Source organism: Mercenaria mercenaria, chromosome 13 (assembly GCF_021730395.1).
Source record: "Mercenaria mercenaria strain notata chromosome 13, MADL_Memer_1, whole genome shotgun sequence".
In the NCBI taxonomy this organism is placed as follows: Eukaryota; Metazoa; Mollusca; class Bivalvia; order Venerida; family Veneridae; genus Mercenaria; species Mercenaria mercenaria.
In genome coordinates, this window is record NC_069373.1 from 42,905,059 (window position 1) to 42,925,320 (window position 20,262).

The 20,262-nt window shown below is 33.5% G+C and overlaps 1 protein-coding gene across 1 annotated transcript in view; it reads right to left on the bottom strand.

Moving 5' to 3' along the window:
• The window catches only part of LOC128547726 (neurocan core protein-like), a 55,358-nt gene that overhangs the window by 4,700 nt on the left and 30,396 nt on the right, over positions 1-20,262 (bottom strand). Inside the window, exons 6-9 of the mRNA XM_053520843.1 lie at positions 19,989-20,079; positions 11,773-11,964; positions 8,971-9,084; positions 2,151-2,261 (exon numbers count right to left, since the gene is read on the bottom strand). Of these exons, the coding sequence (XP_053376818.1) occupies positions 2,151-2,261; positions 8,971-9,084; positions 11,773-11,964; positions 19,989-20,079 (508 nt within the window). The remainder of the gene's footprint in view (positions 1-2,150; positions 2,262-8,970; positions 9,085-11,772; positions 11,965-19,988; positions 20,080-20,262) is intronic.

The following is a 20,262-nucleotide window of genomic DNA, read 5'->3' on the forward strand; positions in this document are numbered from 1 at the left end:
TTGTGATCATGTTTCCCTAATGGTATGAAAAGATAAGGTTAATGTCATGTTTGTAATAAGGAGAAATAAAAATGATCATTTGATAACACTGAATTGCTTTGGTAGCGTTGTTAATTTGTGCGTCCGATTATGGATAGTTTAAAACATGCTGGCCGTTTCCAAGAACAACAGAATGTACCGAAATCCGATAGTCCTAAATGTTAGATCAGATGGCGAACCATTCAAATTCATCATTCTGTATATTCAGATTTCCAATATTGCTATTTTTGTTTCCACTGTTCTTTTCTTTTGGAACCAGTCAGACAGCTTGTTTCAACAAGCGTTTAGCGTAAAGTGACTGGACTTCAAGTTTGGCGAAAATAATCTTTCTTTAGAATTGAAGTGTTTCGTCATATTATGAACTGAAGAACATGCTTTCTTTAAAGAATGCGAAATCAAGAAACAATCACATCAGTGTTGGGAATCGAACCCAGGCCGCGGCGGCAATAAATTCATTCCCGTGTTCTCAACCAATGCACCACGGAGGAATACGTGATGAACGATGTTTAAATATAAAACTATATAATCTTGTCAGTTTACCTCCAGTACCCCGTCACTAACGCTTTTCAATTTTGGATGGAAAAAAAAACTAAAAAAAAAAAAACTAGTTCTCATGTGTTTCCATAACATAAAATCTTTTTGCTTCATTATTTTTTCTCGCAAAGAAAAATACACGAGAGGCGCACTCATACGAATTATAAACCGTGACAATCATATATCGAAAACTGATATCCCAGCTTATTGTTTCCGACTTCTACTTTTACTTTCAAAATGTTGAAGCATGGCGTAAATGTCGTCTGAACGTGACCCTCTATCGGTTGTCTTCAGATCCAATGCGTAGCGTTAATAGGAGATGATTCTAATTAGATTGGCAGTGCATTAAAAGGCAATACGTACTTGTTCTGTATATTACATTCATTCACTATATATTTGGTATGAAAAGAAAACACTTTTATTTCATACATACAACAATAGTGTAATAACATCGGGGACTGTCTTCCGCGAGATAGCACGTGCAATCTAACGTCATTCACAAAGAACATGAACAAAATGGCGGCGTTCGAAAATTCTTTCAAAACTGGACACAAAAACTTCAAAAAGAATATCCAATTTAAGAAAAAACTTACTTTTCTGACCGTAAAGTTAATCTGCACAATTATGGATTTAAGGATATTTTAAATAAAAACCAGGAACTGGATTTCTATCGGAAGACAAATTACAATTGGAGGTGGGCGGTTAGATGTTAAAAAGATTGATACACTAATTTTTGTTTTGATTATCTGATACCCATAAAAATGTTATTTTTGTGCGTTTATACCGATGTCTGGACTTCTTGCAAACCATCCAATAAGTGTAGGTTATTAGCTTTTTATCGCGAAATATGCACGAGTTCTTCAGCGGAAATGTTGCGCGACTTTAGGAGCGCAATATTCTTCCGCTGAAGAACGAGTACATATTTCCCGATGCAAAGATAATAACCTTTTTATTACATACGCATCTACACATATAAATATAATGTAAATATCATAAAATTGTTCAATAGCCTGAATAGGACTGACAATACTGAACTAAACAGACAAAATAGTGCAACAACACACACCGAGTTACGTCACGCACTCTATATGAAATTACAGGCGTCAATGTATGGAAAAATATTGACGTTTCCGGTACCAGTGTAACTTAACGGGAAATATAAAGGAGTACGTAATAATGGCTTGTGCCGTGCGAACGCATAAAATAGAATTTCATTTTAAATTTGTTTTCAACACTTTATTTTATGATATATATGGCCTTTAATAATAACATACCTGTAGACTATAAATTATGAACGTTTCAAGATTTTCATGATTAAATCTTAATTTTGGTGAGTTTCATCTGCAATAGGGTCTTTTAATCACAATATGATTAATTTACATTGATATTTTTTTGTTGTATATCATTAATAAGAATTCACCGGCTAGTCTAAGATGCAGTTACCTCGAGGATATGATCCGTACCATTGCGCACGATTTTATAATTGCGAATATTTTGGCAGGCGCGATGACCATTAAAATGAAAAACACAACGAAGAAAGATAGCACGTATTGTAAAGTAAAATATGTAATACTGACCCTCACACCTTTGTCCCTTAAATCCATTTATACAATCGCATTTTAAATCATTGCCCACTTCAACACACGTACCGCCATTTAGGCATGTGTCTGGGAGGCACTTTTTGGATTCTGCAAAGTCAATTATGTTAGGAATTAATTAAAGTTTCAAACAAATTCAACACATACATCAGGGTTCGCCAACCCACGTGACTTTTTCTTTACCGTACATACAGGGGAGTATCACGTGTAAACAGGAAAATGAGTGTTTTCTGTATGCTAGATAATCTCAGTATGTTTTCTCAAACACATTACCCAGATGTTTAATCATGGACCTAATTTGTATGTTATGTGCACAATATGAGATAGTCGAAGTGTTTGAAAAAAGTATTAGAATGTCCGGTAGACACTTTGTGTGAAAGAAAGCAATACATGATTTTTTTACTATTAAAATTGGTTACGTGCTAAGAAAATTATCCGCAAAAATTTTACCTAAATCAAGCATTTTTACCGAAAAAATCACGAGGGTTGGTTACTTTGATGTTCAATGTATATTAAATCAAGTATTGCAGTGTATGCAATGGCGTTATCGTTTATTAGCGTTTCACATCCAGGTAATTATTGAAGAAGGCAAAGACACAAAATCAAGGGAAGCAGTTGTATAGTTGATAAATAAAACCGTCGCAGATTTGATCCAAGTGTCATGATATGAAAACTGTAATGTTCTTGTCCATGAAGCGGACTTGAGAAAGTTCTATTCAAAAATAATATACTTACAGCTTTCTTAAAGACACACTAGGTACGCTTCTAGTGAACTTATTTTTTATTATCTTATTTTTATTATGTTTTATATAATGCTGGTCTACAAAAGTGTATCACAGGTTGGCAATTACTCATCCCGTTCTTGAATCATATCAATAGAGAAGTAAACGGATACCCAAAATAATTGATTTGTGTGTATATTGTACCGCTTCTTTTCTGATAATTGTTATCTTTGTGTTTGTGATAATCTGCTCGTTTGAAGTATTGATAAGAAAAATGAAAATATCAGTAGAGTTTAAATACTTTGTTTCATCATATATCTATATAAATTCTGTAAAAAAATCGGCTTGTATTTCACAAGTAAATATGAACGGGCAGGAAACCAATCCGTATTGTACCTTTTGTACTGTATGTTGCCGGACTACTTTCATTAATATGCATGAACTGACACAGTTCTATACATAGCGTAATACTACATAAAACCTTCACTAAGTTCACTAAGTTTCATTTTAATGTCGATAAACATTGTAGATTTCGTTCAATAACAAAACAGGTAGAGGTATATGATAAAAGGGTCATTATAACAGAAGCTCAATCTGGGATTTTCTATTCGGCTCTCGTGGATTTTGCAAAATTGTATCACATTCAGCGCTTGCGGGACTCGTGAGATCCGATCTGGCAACAATTCACTCGAGCCAAATACAGCATCCCAGATCGAGCTAATGTTATTATGATAAACAGAAAAAACTGCAGTGAACTTGAAAATAAAATTGACTGCATCCAGTACTTATCAAATCGTGTAATGCTCATAAACTGGCAATTTTTAAAGTAAGAGCAGTAGAAAAAAATGATTTGAAAATTACTAGAAATAGAAAAAAAACCTATATGAAAAATAATTGCTTTAAAACTGCCATACTTAAGTATGAAATAGTAATACAAATTTTTAATTGCAGAGAATGTGAAATTGTCGTATAATTCACAAAGTATAGGATTTTCCTGCAATGGAACTGAGTAATTGTTTAAAGTTTAAAATCTATACTTATACTACTGTACATTCTTAGTACACATTTACGGATTAAGTCTACGTGGACTGTGGACACCTAAGGCGATAGATTTTTCAAGGGGACCGTCTCGACATAGTTTAATTATATCATGCACGATATGAAAAAGAGTTTATAACGGCAATAGGGTTTGAGTAATTATATCATCACTATGCGGTAGGTGATATAAAATTTGGATGTGCCTGTTTTTAGCTCGACTTTTCGAAGAAAAAGTAGAGCTATTGCATTCGCTCCGGCGTTGGCGTCGGCGTCTCCGTTGGTTAAAATTTTTGATAAAGTCAAATATCTCTGTTACTTTCAAAGCTATTGACTTGAAACTTAAAATACTTATTAACTATCAAAGTCTACACCGGGAGAAACAATCCCTATAACTCTGATTTGAATTTTGACAGAATAATGTCCCCTTTTAAATTAGAATTTTTGGTTAAAGTTTTTGATAAAGTCAAATGTCTCTGTTACTTTCAAAGCTATTGACTTTAAACTTAAAAGAGTTGTTTACTATCGAAGTCTACACCAGGAAAAACAATCCTCATAACTGTGATTTGAATTTTGACAGAGTTATGTCCCTTTTTAACTTAGAATTTTTGGTAAAAGTTTTTGATATTTTTTTTTTGATTTAACGTCGCACCGACACATGATAGGTCATATGCCGACTTTCCAGCTTTAATGGTAGAGGAAGACCCCAGGTGCCCCTCCGTGCATTATTTCATTACGAGCGGGCCTAGCTGGATGGCTTCCTCACATGAAGAATTCAACGCCCCGAGTGAGGCTCGAACCCACATCGATGAGGGGCAAGTGATTTGAAGTCAGCAACCTTAACCACTCGGCCACATAGGCCCCCAAAGGTTTTGATAAAGTCAAATATCAGAGGATGAGAGCAAAATTTAAAGAACTTTATATTGAAGTCCTATGGAAAAAGACAACAAAGGGAAGAAAATCCCCGAAAAACTCTTAGTCCACTAAAATTATTAACAGGTACAGATGTGTCAAAATTCCCCTTAACTTTGCAGGTACCATCCATGTTGTACCAAAGAAAAGTGGTCTCGGTTTTTACCTACGGCTGATAATAAAAAAGCTACAAAATAACCTATTTCTAGTAACATAAAAGGGAAGTAATTCAATAAAAAATATTGTAAGTGAACAAAAAAAGAATCTGCCAAATAAAAACAAGAGCACCGCAATGCAAAGCAACATAAACACAAAACAAAGTCATGTGACCTTTAATCTCTAAGTGTGACCTTTACCTTGAAGCGAGCTATGTGCTCTGCACGTCGTCTCAATGTGGTGAACATTTGTGCCAAGTTTTTTTTAAATCCTTCAAGCAGTTTAAGAGTTACACATCGCACTCGAAACAAAGTTATATGACCTTTGACCCCTAAGACGGACACACAGACAGACAGACGGTCAGACGAACACCAAAACACGTTCCTTTGGGCGTATAATAACAACAAAGGAATGGAGACGCAAGATATTACGTTTTCCACAGTTTTCACAATGTTTTACCTGCTGACCTACATTTTGATCCCAGCTAACCTAGTTAAGATTTATTTTCATTTCGGACGACGACGACGATGGAATACGGATACATTGCGAACAGATAAGCTCATCTTTTCAACTTTGTCGCAGATGCGCAACTTATAATATTGAAAGGGGAAAGTGTTATGACGCTAGAACAAATACTTTTTGCGATATGCATAACAAAACACCTCTCTGGTGAACAGACAGACGGACAGACAAATCCAAATCTTATCCTGTGCGGTAACATAATAAGCCAGACCTTACCATCATTATTGGAATGTTTTCCTACCACACATAAATTAAAATTATCATGTTGAGACAGTCCCCTTGAAATATCGATCGTCTTAGGTGTTCACAGTCCACGTAGACTTAATTCGTAAATGTCTAGTAAGAAGTCCTGTGATTTGAACTTTGACCTAGAGGTCAAGATCGTGATATATCGTTTAGTTATTGTTAATGTTTTGCCAAGTTATCTATCTATTCGTGTATGGTAAATAGTTTGCCCGGAAAAGAAGAAGGATTTTAAATAGTTGTCTCGTGTGACTTTGACCTTTGCACACGCGAAACTTGCTGTGGCAAATGTACGTACAATGTAACTTATATATATCCGTACGTGCAGACAATTATTATATTGCAAAAGCAAAATGACATACATATTTCACCTTGCAATTATTATGTGACAGTGTCCTTTTAGCTAGGGGTCTGGGTTTTAAATGCGACACATCGTTTTATTGTGTAAACTTGTGCTAAAGTATTTGAAAAATCATATAGTCATGGTCAGTTACCTGCAAAAGGGGGGGTCCCAGTTAGGTGTCTGCGCAAAATGTTTTTTGATTTTATTTATACTTTGTGGTAATATACCTACATGTATTAAGTTTCATTAACAAGTGTTACTGTTACCAGTTTTGACTTACTTTTATAGATATTCACATTTAAAGTGGGTGGGGTAATCTGACATGTGACCAGCCAGGAACACAATTTCTGTTATTTTTTTAAAACTGGTTCAAACTTTTTACCTGAAACTTTCATGATAAAATAACTAAGCAATGGACATTCACACAGCATGTTGCATTTTAAATTGTACTGAATACATTTTTCATCACAGAGCCACAAAGTGGTCTAATCAAATTTACTTATTTTCAATGGACGAACTTTACCAAAAAGCTAAAACATTTTTCATTAGTTGAGATATTAAGGTGTTATTTTGAGCAGATATTGTAAACTAAATAAACATTAAAATGACAGTATATCAGTACACTCTGATTAATATTGGAAGAGTGGTACACTCTCAAACTGGGAAAAAGTGGGTGGGGTAAATAAATATTCGAAGCAACACTATAAAAATTGTGCAGTTCTTACGAAATGGCCTCAGATTGTCTATCACTATCTTAATTCTATTAAATACAGCATTGATTGATAAATTTTAACAAAAAATTTCCCACTTTATACATGTGTGTCATGGAAAAAGCATGGACCTTGAACATGACATATACACAAACCAAATTAACCCTGAAAGCTTAAAGTATTTAACAAAAGGTTTTGCCTGAGGCAGTATATTTTGAGGAAAGCTATTGTTCAAATTAACATTAAATTTTCTGCATTGATTTTTTCCATGGCACACATGTATAAAGTCTTATTAAAGAGAAAAATATTTTGTTAAAATTTATCAACCAAGTCTGTATTTAATAAAACTAGAATGTGTCTGTAGGACACAGGGTGTGAATTTTTTTACTATTTCAGGGGCCATAACTCTGGAAATAGGGGGCAGACCCAGACAAAAAATAGTAGGTGCGCAAGTTCATATCATGATAAACACTCATCAATTTATATCAAATACTTTTTGAGCTAGGCGTGTCACAAGGTGAAAATGTGCATTTTTGACTATTTCAGGGACCATAACTCTAGAAATAGGGCGCGGACTCAGATTAAAAATAGGAGATGCGCAAATTCATATCATGATTAAGACTAAGGCAAGGTTTCATGAATCTATATCAAGTACTTTTTGAGCTAGGCGTGTCACAAGGTGAAATTGTGCATTTTTTACTATTTCAGGGGCCATAACTCTAGAAATAAGGGGCGGTGCCAGACGAAAAATAGGAGGTGTGCAAGTTCATATCATTATAAAGACTCATGCAAGATTTCATCAATTTATATCAAATACTTTTTGAGCTAGGCGTGTCACAAGGTGAAAATGTGCATTTTTTACTATTTCAGGGGCAGTAACTCTAAAATTAGGGGGTGGAGCCAGACGAAAAATAGAAGGTGCGCAAGTTCATATCATGATAAAGACTCTTGCAAGGTTTATTCAATTTATATCAAATACTTTTTGAGCTAGGCGCGTCACGAACTTCGGACGGATGCACGGACGGATGGACGGACGGACGCACGGACAAGAGCAAATCTATATGCCCCCACCACTCATGGGGTCACAATTAAGATAGTAATAGACAATCTGAGGCCATTTCGTAATAACTGCACAATTTTTGTAGTGTTGCTTCGAATATTTATTTACCCCACCCACTTTTACCCAGTTTGAGAGTGTACCACTCTTCCAATATTAATCAGAGTATACTGATATACTGTCATATTTATGTTTATTTAGTTTACAATATCTGCTGAAAAAAAAACCTTAATATCTCAACTAATAAAAAATGTTTTAGCTTTTGGGTGAAGTTCGTCCATTGAAAATAAGTAAATTTGATTAGACCACTTTGTGGCTCTGTGCTGAAAAAAGTATTCAGTACAATTTAAAATGCAACATGTTGTGTGAATGTCCATTGCATAGTTATTTTAACATGAAAGTTTCAGGTAAGAAGTTAGAACCATTTTTTAAAAAATAACAGAAATTGTGTTCCTGGCTGGTCACATGTCAGATTACCCCACCCACTTTAAATGTGAATATCTATAAAAGTAAGTCAAAATTGGTAACAGTAACACTTGTTAATGAAACTTAATACATGTAGGTATATTACCACAAAGTATAAATAAAATCAAAAAACATTTTGCGCAGATACCTAACTGGGACCCCCCCCCCCCACTTTATAAAAACTGACAAAAAGGGGTGAAATTTTTATCCGCAAAACTTGGATTCTTCTTATATATTTTTCAATGATATCTTAAATTAGGATATTAACTTCATATACAAAAAGTACTCATCAAACTTAAAACTATAATTGAGCCGTGCCATGAGAAAACCAACATAGTGGCTTTGTGACCAGCATGGATCCAGACCAGCCTGCGCATCCGCGCAGTCTGGTCAGGATCTATGCTGTTCATTAACAGTATTTCTAATTCCAATACGCTTTGAAAGCGTATAGCATGGATCCTGACCAGACTGCATGGATGCGCAGGCTGGTCTGGATCCATGCTGGTCGCAAATGCACTATGTTGGTTTTCTCATGGCACGGCTCATATGAAATAGGGATCTAGTATATCTTTATCCAATACAAGTCTAACAACTCAAACAATTGCTAAAAGTTAAGACATAAAACCATACTGACCGGAACAGTCCTGTCCGAAAAAACCATTGCGACAGGAACATTTGTAACGTGTAAGACCAATAGGTAAACACGTGCCGCCATTTTCGCAAGGTCTTAAATTGCAGAGACCTCGTTCTACAAAGTGATATATGTAATTAAACAATTAATGATTAAATAAATATTTTACAAATCAATGCTAAGAAATACAAAGGATCTTAAACCAAATATAACAGTGAATACAGGTCTCTAATTTATTACTTTCTCACATCAATATGAATTTTACATAAAGTAATGGTACTAGAGAAGCATTTAAAAGAATCACTATCGATCAAATCTACAGCCGAAATCAATCTACATGCCGTTGATGATCACAGCTTTTAGTTCCTAGTTTATTTCGAATAGCAATTAGTTTCAATATATATTGAACTTTAATGTGTTGTTTGTTTTCTCATTTTGTTCAATTTAATTTCAAACTTGTCGAAATAATAGTATCAAACAATATGAAATTACTAAAGAATTTTTATGGTTTGGTTGCATTACACAAGAAAATAAAATTCAGAATTCAAGCAAATTTTTTTTCATGATTTCCTGTTCAGATTTCTGCATTTGGCTAACAAGCAATTGTTGCGAATGATTACCAGGATAATTTACATGTTAAAATGTAACTTTGAAATTCCAAATAAATCTAACTTTAAAATTTTAATTAAACCACCGTTTAAAATATCAATTGTTTAATTTACGCGTAATATACTTGTAATACCTTCCAACAAATAGAGTTAAATATCTAAATGTTTATTTATGCATTAGTTATACAATATATAGGTATTTATCTTATTAGTTTTAAATATATGAGCCGCGCCATGAGAAAACCAACATAGTGCGTTTGCGACCAGCATGGATCCAGACTAGCATCCGCGCAGTCTGGTCAGGATCCATGTTGTTTGCTAACAGTCTCTCTAATTCCAATAGAAGTTGAAAGCGAACAGCATGGATCCATGCTGGTCGCAAACGCACTATGTTGGTTTTCTCATGGCGCGGCTCATATAATAAAACTTTACGTACTTGGCAGAATGAACCACGTTGAAATGTAAAAGAAACGAGAAATATCTATCATATTTTGTTTACACTATTAAAACAACAAGCAATATGTGCTTGATGTTAATAATATGTCAATAATTATCAATAAACATACAAAAATCGTAGATGCTACGCTAAATCTAAATCTTATTGTTTCATACACTCGTTAGAATAGTGTTAGAATATGCAATAATTTTATGAAATTGATAATAAAGTTTTGACCTTATCCCATATAATCTTGTTTGGTTAATTGTTTTATAAGTTTGGAATTTAGTGCGTCTTAAGAAATGATTAACTCCCTTAACCATCTTCCACTGCTAAGATATGGCTGAGACATCGAATATCAACGGAACATAATGTAGCTGTTTCTCATTGACAAATACAGTAAACTCGTGCTGTAGACAACCTCCCAATAAATATAGTAAAGCCTGCTGAAATATAGTCACTATTATCTCCTTCCGTTTCACCAAAAACGTTACTTTACCTGTCTTGACAGCCAACTGCTAACGAAGCCTAGCATTTTCATTTCTCAAGGGACGGTTTGACTGTATATACAGTGCAACCTCTGTAGAGCAACACCCTTTGGAAGATACAGATATTAACTGTAATGTAGAGGTTGTTGTTCTGGAGACTTAAATTTGAAAGTATATTTCAGCTTAGGGGAAATTTTGGTGATGTTGTTATACAGAGGTTTTTGCTTCAGAGAGGGCCGCTGTAGAGGGGTTGTTTTGTATTAATATCCTAGCACCTACCAATTAATTAAAACACAAGGCAGACAAAGTAATTTGTTATTAAAAATTACATTGTCTGGATTGTTGCAATAACAATTCATAACATAAACACATGTTGCATGCAGCGCTTTTAATTTCTCTGCAATATTTGGAAACAGCTGCTCTCTTTAATCAACTAAAACGTATTGATAGCACTTGAATTGCAACTTTTTCGCACATTTGCACGAAACTGATAAAGAGTTTATACTAGGCTGTTTATTGTGTTTCTTGGATACGGTTCAAGATTATGAATACTAGTATTGGGACGTCCTAAAATTAAATTGGTTTGCAATTGAAATCCATCCACCGGCTTCGTGAAGAAATATTAAGCACATGCTCATCTGAATCTGTCTAGGATGGATCCCACATTCCGCTTTACTGATGTGAATGCCATAACATCTAATGACGATATACTGTATCTTAGAACCCTATATAACGTCAAAATAGTCCATTTATAGAAATAACGGGTGAAACGCCGTTGATATTTCAATTGGTTTATATTAAAAAATATGGACTTGTAATGTTTGTAAGTTACAACTTAGTTCACACCACAAAGTACATGAAGTTTAAAGTTCCATTTTAGGCCGTCAAAAACGAAGATTTTTGTCTAGTCTTAATAATACATTAACTTAGGTTATGTTTTCAAAGTGAAAGTAAATATACTTGCATTCGTCTTGTTACCACTTATTTCGAAATATTACGTTGGTATATAAACAAGTTAATATAGCTATACTCTATTTGTATCAAATTCTAAACGACTTTGTTATATATAGGCAATAAAAAATATTAAGAGAAATATTATTGAAAATATGTAAAACATTGGTCTCTGGTGGCAAGAGGTTTCTTTTTATAAAAATTTCAATTGTTTGAATGTTCAATGAAACGTTCAAAGTAGATTTTGCACTCAAAAGCGTTAAAGCGACGTTAAAAGTAAATCTTCTTTTGCAAAGCTTTGGAACACATAATTAATACTCACCGATAGCCAGCTGTTCACAAAAGTAGGCGCGCTTTTCTCCGCAGCCTGAACAGTTCCACTTGCCGGATTCCAACATTTCAACACATTGTTCCGAAATGTCGCCGCTAGGTTGATCACCTGCCCAGTTCGTAAAGTTGACAACAGTTGGATTGGATGGAACCCGTCTATTATCATACAGTCCAATCCAAGCATCTGCAACTGTCAAAGAATATCATAACCAGCTACCTGATCATATTATACCTTAAACTATTGTAAACACGTTGTAAGTTGAGATAGAATCAAACAAATTGTCACAAAATAAGCATTGTGAAACATCAATAAGTTTAAAGGGAAAGGAATGCATGACAGTATGTTAACTTGATATGGAGCCATCCTCAAGTTTTTTATAACGCTGAAAGAATTTTCAAAATCAGACCACTATTGAAAAAGATATGGCAGTTTGAAATTTAAGAAAAATGGCACATAAAGGAGGCAGCCATTTAATGTGTATATGACGTCATTTACACACTCCTGATTTTCTATTTAGAAAATAACCTTTAAGATAGGTTATCTTCATATGTTTCTTCAAGATGTAAAACATAGTTATTTCTTTCGTTATAGCTGGTAAAAGTAGAGAAATGATTTTACAGAAATAAGTAAATACAGATTAGATATGTTTCTAGAAACTGAATAAATCCGCCATCTTGTTTCCTGTTGCCATGGAAACAAAATAGCGGCCATTTTCATCAAGTATTTAAATGCTCATAGCGTTCTCATTTTTAAGCCGATTTTGAAAATTCTTTCACTTCTTTAATTCATTTAAGAAACCCTAGCAGATGAAATTATTATAGGAATAACACTGCCTTTCCCTTTAACAGTTCCCTTCAAAACATTTGAAATCCATAGTCGAAGAATAAGGTAACATTACTCTTTCACAAACAAGTTTTTTCTGAGTATACCTAAACAAAACTTCTTAATAGTTTGTTTTTGTTTTGCAATACACTTCTAACCATAAGCCATAAATATTAGTACTTACAATATGCACAATCTTGACGAATCACTGTGTGTTAATACATGTAGTTGAAGAAAAAACATCTTCCAGTACCTTTTTCATTTCTGGCCATGTGCATTTTACAATAAAATAACCTTGAATACTTTACGCAGGATCACAATTTCGTGAAGTCAAAATTGTTCAGTCATTCAAAAAATAGGCAGCAAACTATTACCATTTGAATAAGGCAAGACAATGTATGTCAGATGCAAGGTCACAATAGGTAGCCAATGCCAGCCTCGGTATGACACCTCACAAACTGACACAATAACATTGACGATTGACACAACCCTATTGAATAATCACCTGGAGGACAGCAACACACCATTTTTCAAATGCATTGTATCAAACCAAATATAAGCAAGAAACAGGTAATGAAACTTGTGCAAAACACGTCAGATAATCACTGTAAAGAAGCGTGTGAGATTTTAATCAATTCACGCTAGGTGTGGCAAGCTTAAATACAAAATACAAACATTGCTTATTTGGACAAAACTACTTTATTAATCATATCAAAAAGTATGCTCAGAAGTTCCATATGCGATATATCGTCAGAGAAAGTAAAGGGCCAACACTACGTAAATATGTTAAAACGTTCATAACTAATAAGATGTTTACGATAGTCATGCTGTTATTCGAGTCTTAAGCGAAACTGTTTGAATCAATCATTTAACGGAAGTAGCATTGTTTTCAATGTATCATAGAATATATATATAAAAAAAATTGTCAAAACTCGAGAAAAAAAACACATCTTTAAAATCTCTTCTAGACATTTAAGTACTACTTGTAATAAACTCTAACTGTTTAAACAAAGCTTTCAGAAACCTGATGGGGCGGAGCAATTGTTTTGCTATGGTTATGCAGGTGAAACGGTATTTTTAAATCTTATATTCGTGAATTTTGTGTTTAACTGATTTGAACACTAGCGAATTTGCATGTCTTTTTTCATTTTCAAATATGCCTACTAGTTTCTTTTAGGGTTTATTGTCGTTCCTGAAATACTGCTTTCTGAAAGACTGAAATTGTCCTGTGGATATGGAGAAACGTTTCAACGGCTTACCAGCAGCATATACGACTGATTACACCAAACAAGAAGTGACTACTCAGAGTTACATGTGAAGAAGTCCAAAATGTAGTGCCATACTGTTGATGAAATCTCTTATAATGAGTCATATGAGGATGCGGCAGTTATAGTTTTGGCTTAGTTTTATTGCTTATTGTATCGAGAAAAGATCAAGACCATTTTACATTGTAAATTTAAGGTATAAGTTTTGTTCTTTGGGAACATTTCTACATATGAGTAATTGGTCAACAGCCATTTTCATGGGAGCATTTTCAGAGGGTGATGTTTTTCAAAACAGATTAATTTTCTTATATGTAACATAGCATGCCATTTTTTCCTGTTTTTGAGAAGAAGACATGTCATACTAAATGACTATTTATGGTTTTCGTATCAGTGAAATGCTCTAAAGTACTGAAAATGAGGTCTCAAGATTTCATTGTTTATTGTTCCTTCTCAAGGGAAGGAACACTTATGGTGAACATGTCACACTTGACTGAGCATGTAATGGATACAAGGGTATCGTCAAAGGAATCCGATTTCCCGTAAGGCGCCGCCTTCTTGGACTCATGCATATTCTGTTACAGATAACCTCTAATCCAGTATGTGTTTACGCATATTAATCAATCTTTATTCCAGTCTTTAGTGCAATACAACTACCCAAAATAACAGAACAAGAAGACACAATAATAAAGTTTAAATCATGTAACTGCTCTATTGAATACATCATAGTAAAGAACAGAGATTAATGAAAATGAATATGCATCATCTAAAAGTAGACTCCCGCCAAAAAAAATTTACCTAATGAAATACTCCCTGGTCACGTGATTGTTTTAGCTTCTAACGTTTCAGATTTGCAAGTGCTTTCTTTTGCTTACTCTTTTATTCTTCCTGATTTGTTTTTCGGCTCGTAAATGCATGTATGAAATTTCTTTGTGTTAAGCAAGTGTGCAGGTACTCGCTGGTGTAGTCGCGTGATAAAAACAACCGGAATTGAAATACAGACTGCAAGATAAATGCTTCCAAATCGCATAATATGTACTGCACTTGCTTATATTTAAAAAAAAAACTTTGGATTATGATAAAACTGTTAATACTTAAATTAATTCTTAAATAGATAGTTAATTTTGCACCAAAAATGACATAACATATTTTTCTCGTTACATTATTAAACATTTGTAACATTATGCTAAAACAATATCCCTTAAAAAAAACTATTTTATATGCGCTAGAAGGAACCTTTTGGTAAGCTAAATCTTGTATAAAATAAAGAATAAACTAATTGATAGAGTGTAAGCTATAATAAATCTATTAATAGTGAGGAAATGTGACGTCACCGATAAGGTCTGCAATCTGAAAACAGCACATTCATCTGCGGTCTTCCTCCACCATCAAAGCCGGGCCAGAAATTGTATCCATGCGACGGTAAACCCAACAAAATAAATAAATAATCATAATTAAATAATATGTTCTGCATTCATTTGGTTTTTTCTAAGTTTATAGCCTTCATATCGCAAACAAAATGTTCTTTAATTACCTGCGGCCGCAGGTATATTGGAATGCAACAAGTAGTGTAGCACATGGGGTCTGGGTGATTTCACGTGACTTTTTACCGATATCATATGCGATTGGCTTATCGCATTTATTGAACGCCGTTTTTGCAATATAGCTGGCACTCTAAATGATATATAGAGAAATGTTTGTGACCTGAATTCCTCATTCATTATTTCATATAACTTATTCAAACTTTCAGCAATGATCAGTATTGATACCTTGTTGTGCATAAGGGTTTTTGTGTTAATTGCTCTTCAATTTCCTGAATTATGGTCCTGTGTTTTCAGATAAGTCCAGGTGAAGGCATGAATCACATTTGTGAAAGCTCTAGTAAAATATTTCAATACTCAAGGAATGTGACCAGTTAAGCTAAAAGCTGATATACATGAAAGGGAAATATAGTTATTTTTGCTCAAAACAATAACTTTCAGAATTAAGAAATTCATAGTTCGTAGATCTACTTAGAAATCATGTTGAATGGAGTAATATTTTCTACATTAAAGCGAAATGGTATAATAATAATAAAAAACAAAAAAAAGTACGTTAATCACCCATAAGTTACTGTCAACATTTTCTGGTCTGTATAACTACTGGCCGTAGGAAATCTTTCTACTTGTTTCTACAAACTGGACCGAGAAACGCTTTATCTATACTGAACTACGCACTTTGCCATATTCTTTAGAAATGTAGACAGTACAGTTTTGAGATATTCATGTTAGCAGTAACATACCGATTTTTCACGAATAAATGAATGGATATTTTTTTCTATCATTTTGTTCATTTTGTGACACATCCCACTTTTTAAAACGTTGAAGAAAAAATATACTCACTGAATAAAAATTATAAATACTGCTCGAAAGCGTTAATTAAAACACAAACGTATTCACAGAACAGAAAAAACTGTTCTTCTTAATAACCGTTATATATCATCATTATTTTTGTAATGTTAATAATCAGTACTTGTTTAATAAATTTAACGTTTATAAATTTTGTAAAATACAAATAAATTCTTAGGATCGCATAATTTGAATTTGTAAAATACAAATAAATTCTTTTGATCGCATAATTTGAATTTATTAAAATTTCGAAATGTCTTGAATAACATGTAAACTTTCAAAATACACTGTCATACATAATTATTTGCGGTCACATATTCAGTTCTTCGTTGAAATAATTGCACCTTTGAAATATATGTATGCTCTGTTTATTATAAATGACCCCTTAGTGTGACAGGTAGATATTTGACTTTCAGTATCAATTTGTGGATGTTGTTGCTAATCTTATGCAACACCACACTTTTCTATCAAATCATGCACAATTATGTATTTTCAAAAAGGAATTGTTTGACGGACCCCAACTACAGCTGCCATCCCAACCACCTCATTAGCAATCATCTGTTGTGAGAATCAGTTGTTTAAAATGAAATAGAAGTTATGATTGTGACTGTGCTAATACATGCTTGAAAGTCATACATCAAAAATATTTTGTACTAAATGTTTTAACCGCACGTGCTTTTCTTCGGGGTTTCGAATCCGAAAATTACTTTTTTATTTGCTAACGCTGTTTGAAAAGACCTTGGTCTCCTTAAAAAAATCTGTATAATTTACTTTGTGTATTTTTGTTCCAATATATTTATTTAACTAGCATGTTATTTATTCTGTTAACGAGTTCTTCAGGCCGTATGACTTTTTGAAATTTACCGAGAATGATACATGTATATAGAAAGCAATTCGCAATTCAATTGCTATATCGTATATGTTCTATTAATAGAACACAAGAGCGTTTCAGTCTTTTTTCCAACCATACACTGGGGAATTCGTCTCGGCTAAACGCATAATTTGCATTTTCAAGGGAAAATTGCATTGCAATTCGGAAACATAGAAAAGCAGAAGTACACGATTCGTGTCAAATCTCCGTAATGGTTATTTTTAGCCCAAAAGTTTTTTAGCACACAAGACTGTATTACGGCGCTTTTTATTAAATATTGCCAATATTTTAAAAGCATTGTTTTTATATGATACACACTGTGTTAGATATGTCTCGGCTAGGTTAAGTATGATAGTGTAATTATGCAAAAACATTGTTAAGTGAAGGAGGTAAAACTACTTTTACGCACTATTTTGTTAGGCTTTTTGCATTAAGAAATGACTTGATTTTTGTAAGCTTGTATTAACATTGAGGCGGATACTCACCCCCCCCCCCCCCCCACTCCAAAAATAAAGAAAAGAAAAAAAAGAAAACCAGCATGATAGAAGTCCGATACGCGATCTTTATCATATGGAATATAGAGACAATAACACACTGCCTTAACTCCGGAAATTGCATATTGTTAAAAAATGTCTTTCTTTATATTTATATTATTATATATTTACAAAGGTTTTTGTTATCAAATTTTCATATACGCCAAACATTAGGATCGAGCTCGCGGTACCAAAAAATTTATACTTTATTTTATCTACGAACATAAAGTGTTTCATCTAGATCATTTAGATATTTGTTCTTCATGTCTACAACAAACCACTATTTTATAAGGCTGTATAATGTTTTGGTTTCTGATGATAACTAACCTGCGTTTAAAAAACAACTTTCTGTCTTAACGGGGCATGAAAATAGCATTGCGCATGCACAGTAGTTCACATATGCCGAGGTATCAAGTGGGGAAAAAAATAATCAAACTACATAATGATTGTCTGCTGATAATATGTTCTACTTCTAATTTCACGCTTAAAGTTACGTAAGATGCAGGGCTGTCGATTTTTGCACTAATTTTATTCTATATCTATTGGAATTATCAAGAATTCGTATTAGACAAAATTCGAGTTTTTTATAGTCAAACTAGGTGTACTTTCGTAGCTGCTGTTGAACGTCGGGTTTTGTTTCATGTGCAATGTTGAAGAGGTAAATGATAAAGAAATGTGTAGAAATAGTTTAATCACTTATTTTGATATCAAATTAACAACAAACGCCGTCAAAATACTTGTCCGGATACTGGTTTACCCGACAGGAAAAATACCTTATTTTAGTGACCCCATTTGAGGCCACATGGAACCCATATTTTACGTCACAACGCGATGCTGATTACAACATCGGATGTGGAAGGAGCTGAAGTTTGTGCAGTGTGGGCTTCATTTATGTCAAATATTTTTTAGGGAATAATGGAGCCGAAATATGAAAATGTGTGAATATGTAATGTGTTGTATATATAAAAAAGCAATAGCATTATATATAATGGATATCAGTATGTCGCATCATAATTGAATTTTCATCTTCTAGCAAAAACGCATGACAACTAAAGAATATAATATGAAATAAGGATAAAATACAGGAAAATGTTTTGAGAAAAAAATGGTAAAAAGTTTACACAGCTCGTATTGTTCGAAACTAAAACCTTGTTGTAGTCGCTGCTATGAAACAATCTCAGTACTGTCATGCACATGAGTTCAAAATCAAACTGTTTATAATATGAATTCACACATGAAAACTGAATATTTCTGGATCGAGCTACAGGTTAAGAATCAATTAATATGGAGTTGATTTCCGAGTGGCCAAATTCTGTAGATTGTGTTTATGAAATGAACTGGGTTATATGATTCAGTCTTTAAGGTACTTTCTTACACTGACATTACTATTGTTTCACTTTATGAAACAAATCAAGATTACGTAAATGATTTCAGAAAATACTCGTACCTGCGGATTCATAACTTAAATGTACTCAATACTTTGGACCACGTGCATTACTTTATACGAATCTTCAGTTATTCTCAGTTTCTCCTATACATCTATTGCACCAATATTTCATCAGGTGAGCAAGTGTGGAAGATCTAGTCAGTTCTACTAGATACTTAAATATTTAACAAAGTATTTCACGGACGTGTATACAACAATATTGACAAGCAGAAAATCTACATACACTGGTCTTGACATAATATTTAGTCTTGTGATAAGGGGATGAGCTTTAAGCATCACCGGTAATGGACTTTTTAAATGGAAAGAGACCGCAGCTACGTCTTCTGACTATTTCAGGCGCGGTTATGTACTTTGAAAGAGCCATCAGAATCTCACAGGGCAAGATCTAATTTCATTTTTCCTTCAAATTGACAAATGTGTTATGATAGGAAGTCAGCGATCTAACACCTTATCTTTAATACATAAATAACAAAAAAAAATGAAGATTGTATTGACAAAATAAAATAAAACAATCCTTGGAGAACATTTTTTCAACTACTTTGACTGATTCAAGGCATGGTTTGTTCCACAAGTTTACTGCAAACGGTATTGGCACAGCATTAGGTACCTAAGGTTGCTGATATTGAGTTGCTTGCCTCTTGACATCCGGTTTAGGGTGTTAATTTTGCTGATGCGAGGAAGAAATTAAGCTGGCTGTCAAAAGTTTGGTGGTTCTGCACATTGCATGATTTAGCTGAAATCATGTATTGTCTTTTATTAACAACGAAAGCCTACAATTTGCCAACAATAACTTCTAATAGTATTGATATAACAATGCTTGATATACTATAGTATTATCAAATATACTTGAATGAGTCATTTTATGTATTCTTTACAGATACTAACCTTGGGCTTTGTGTCTCAGGTCAACCAGAAATGCATTCTCTGCAGCGCTGGTAATTTCTACAAGATATCCGTGGTCTGATATGCATTCGTACTGTGGAAATACAGCTATAAGTTTCATCACATAATTCATCAAAAATAAATAAATAACTATATTTAACATTTCAATATGCATTGCAGCTATAAGTCACATCACATAATTCATCAATAATAAATAACTATAAATTTCAATTACTTTACTCCTTTGAAACAGGTAAATGAATATTTCAAATACATC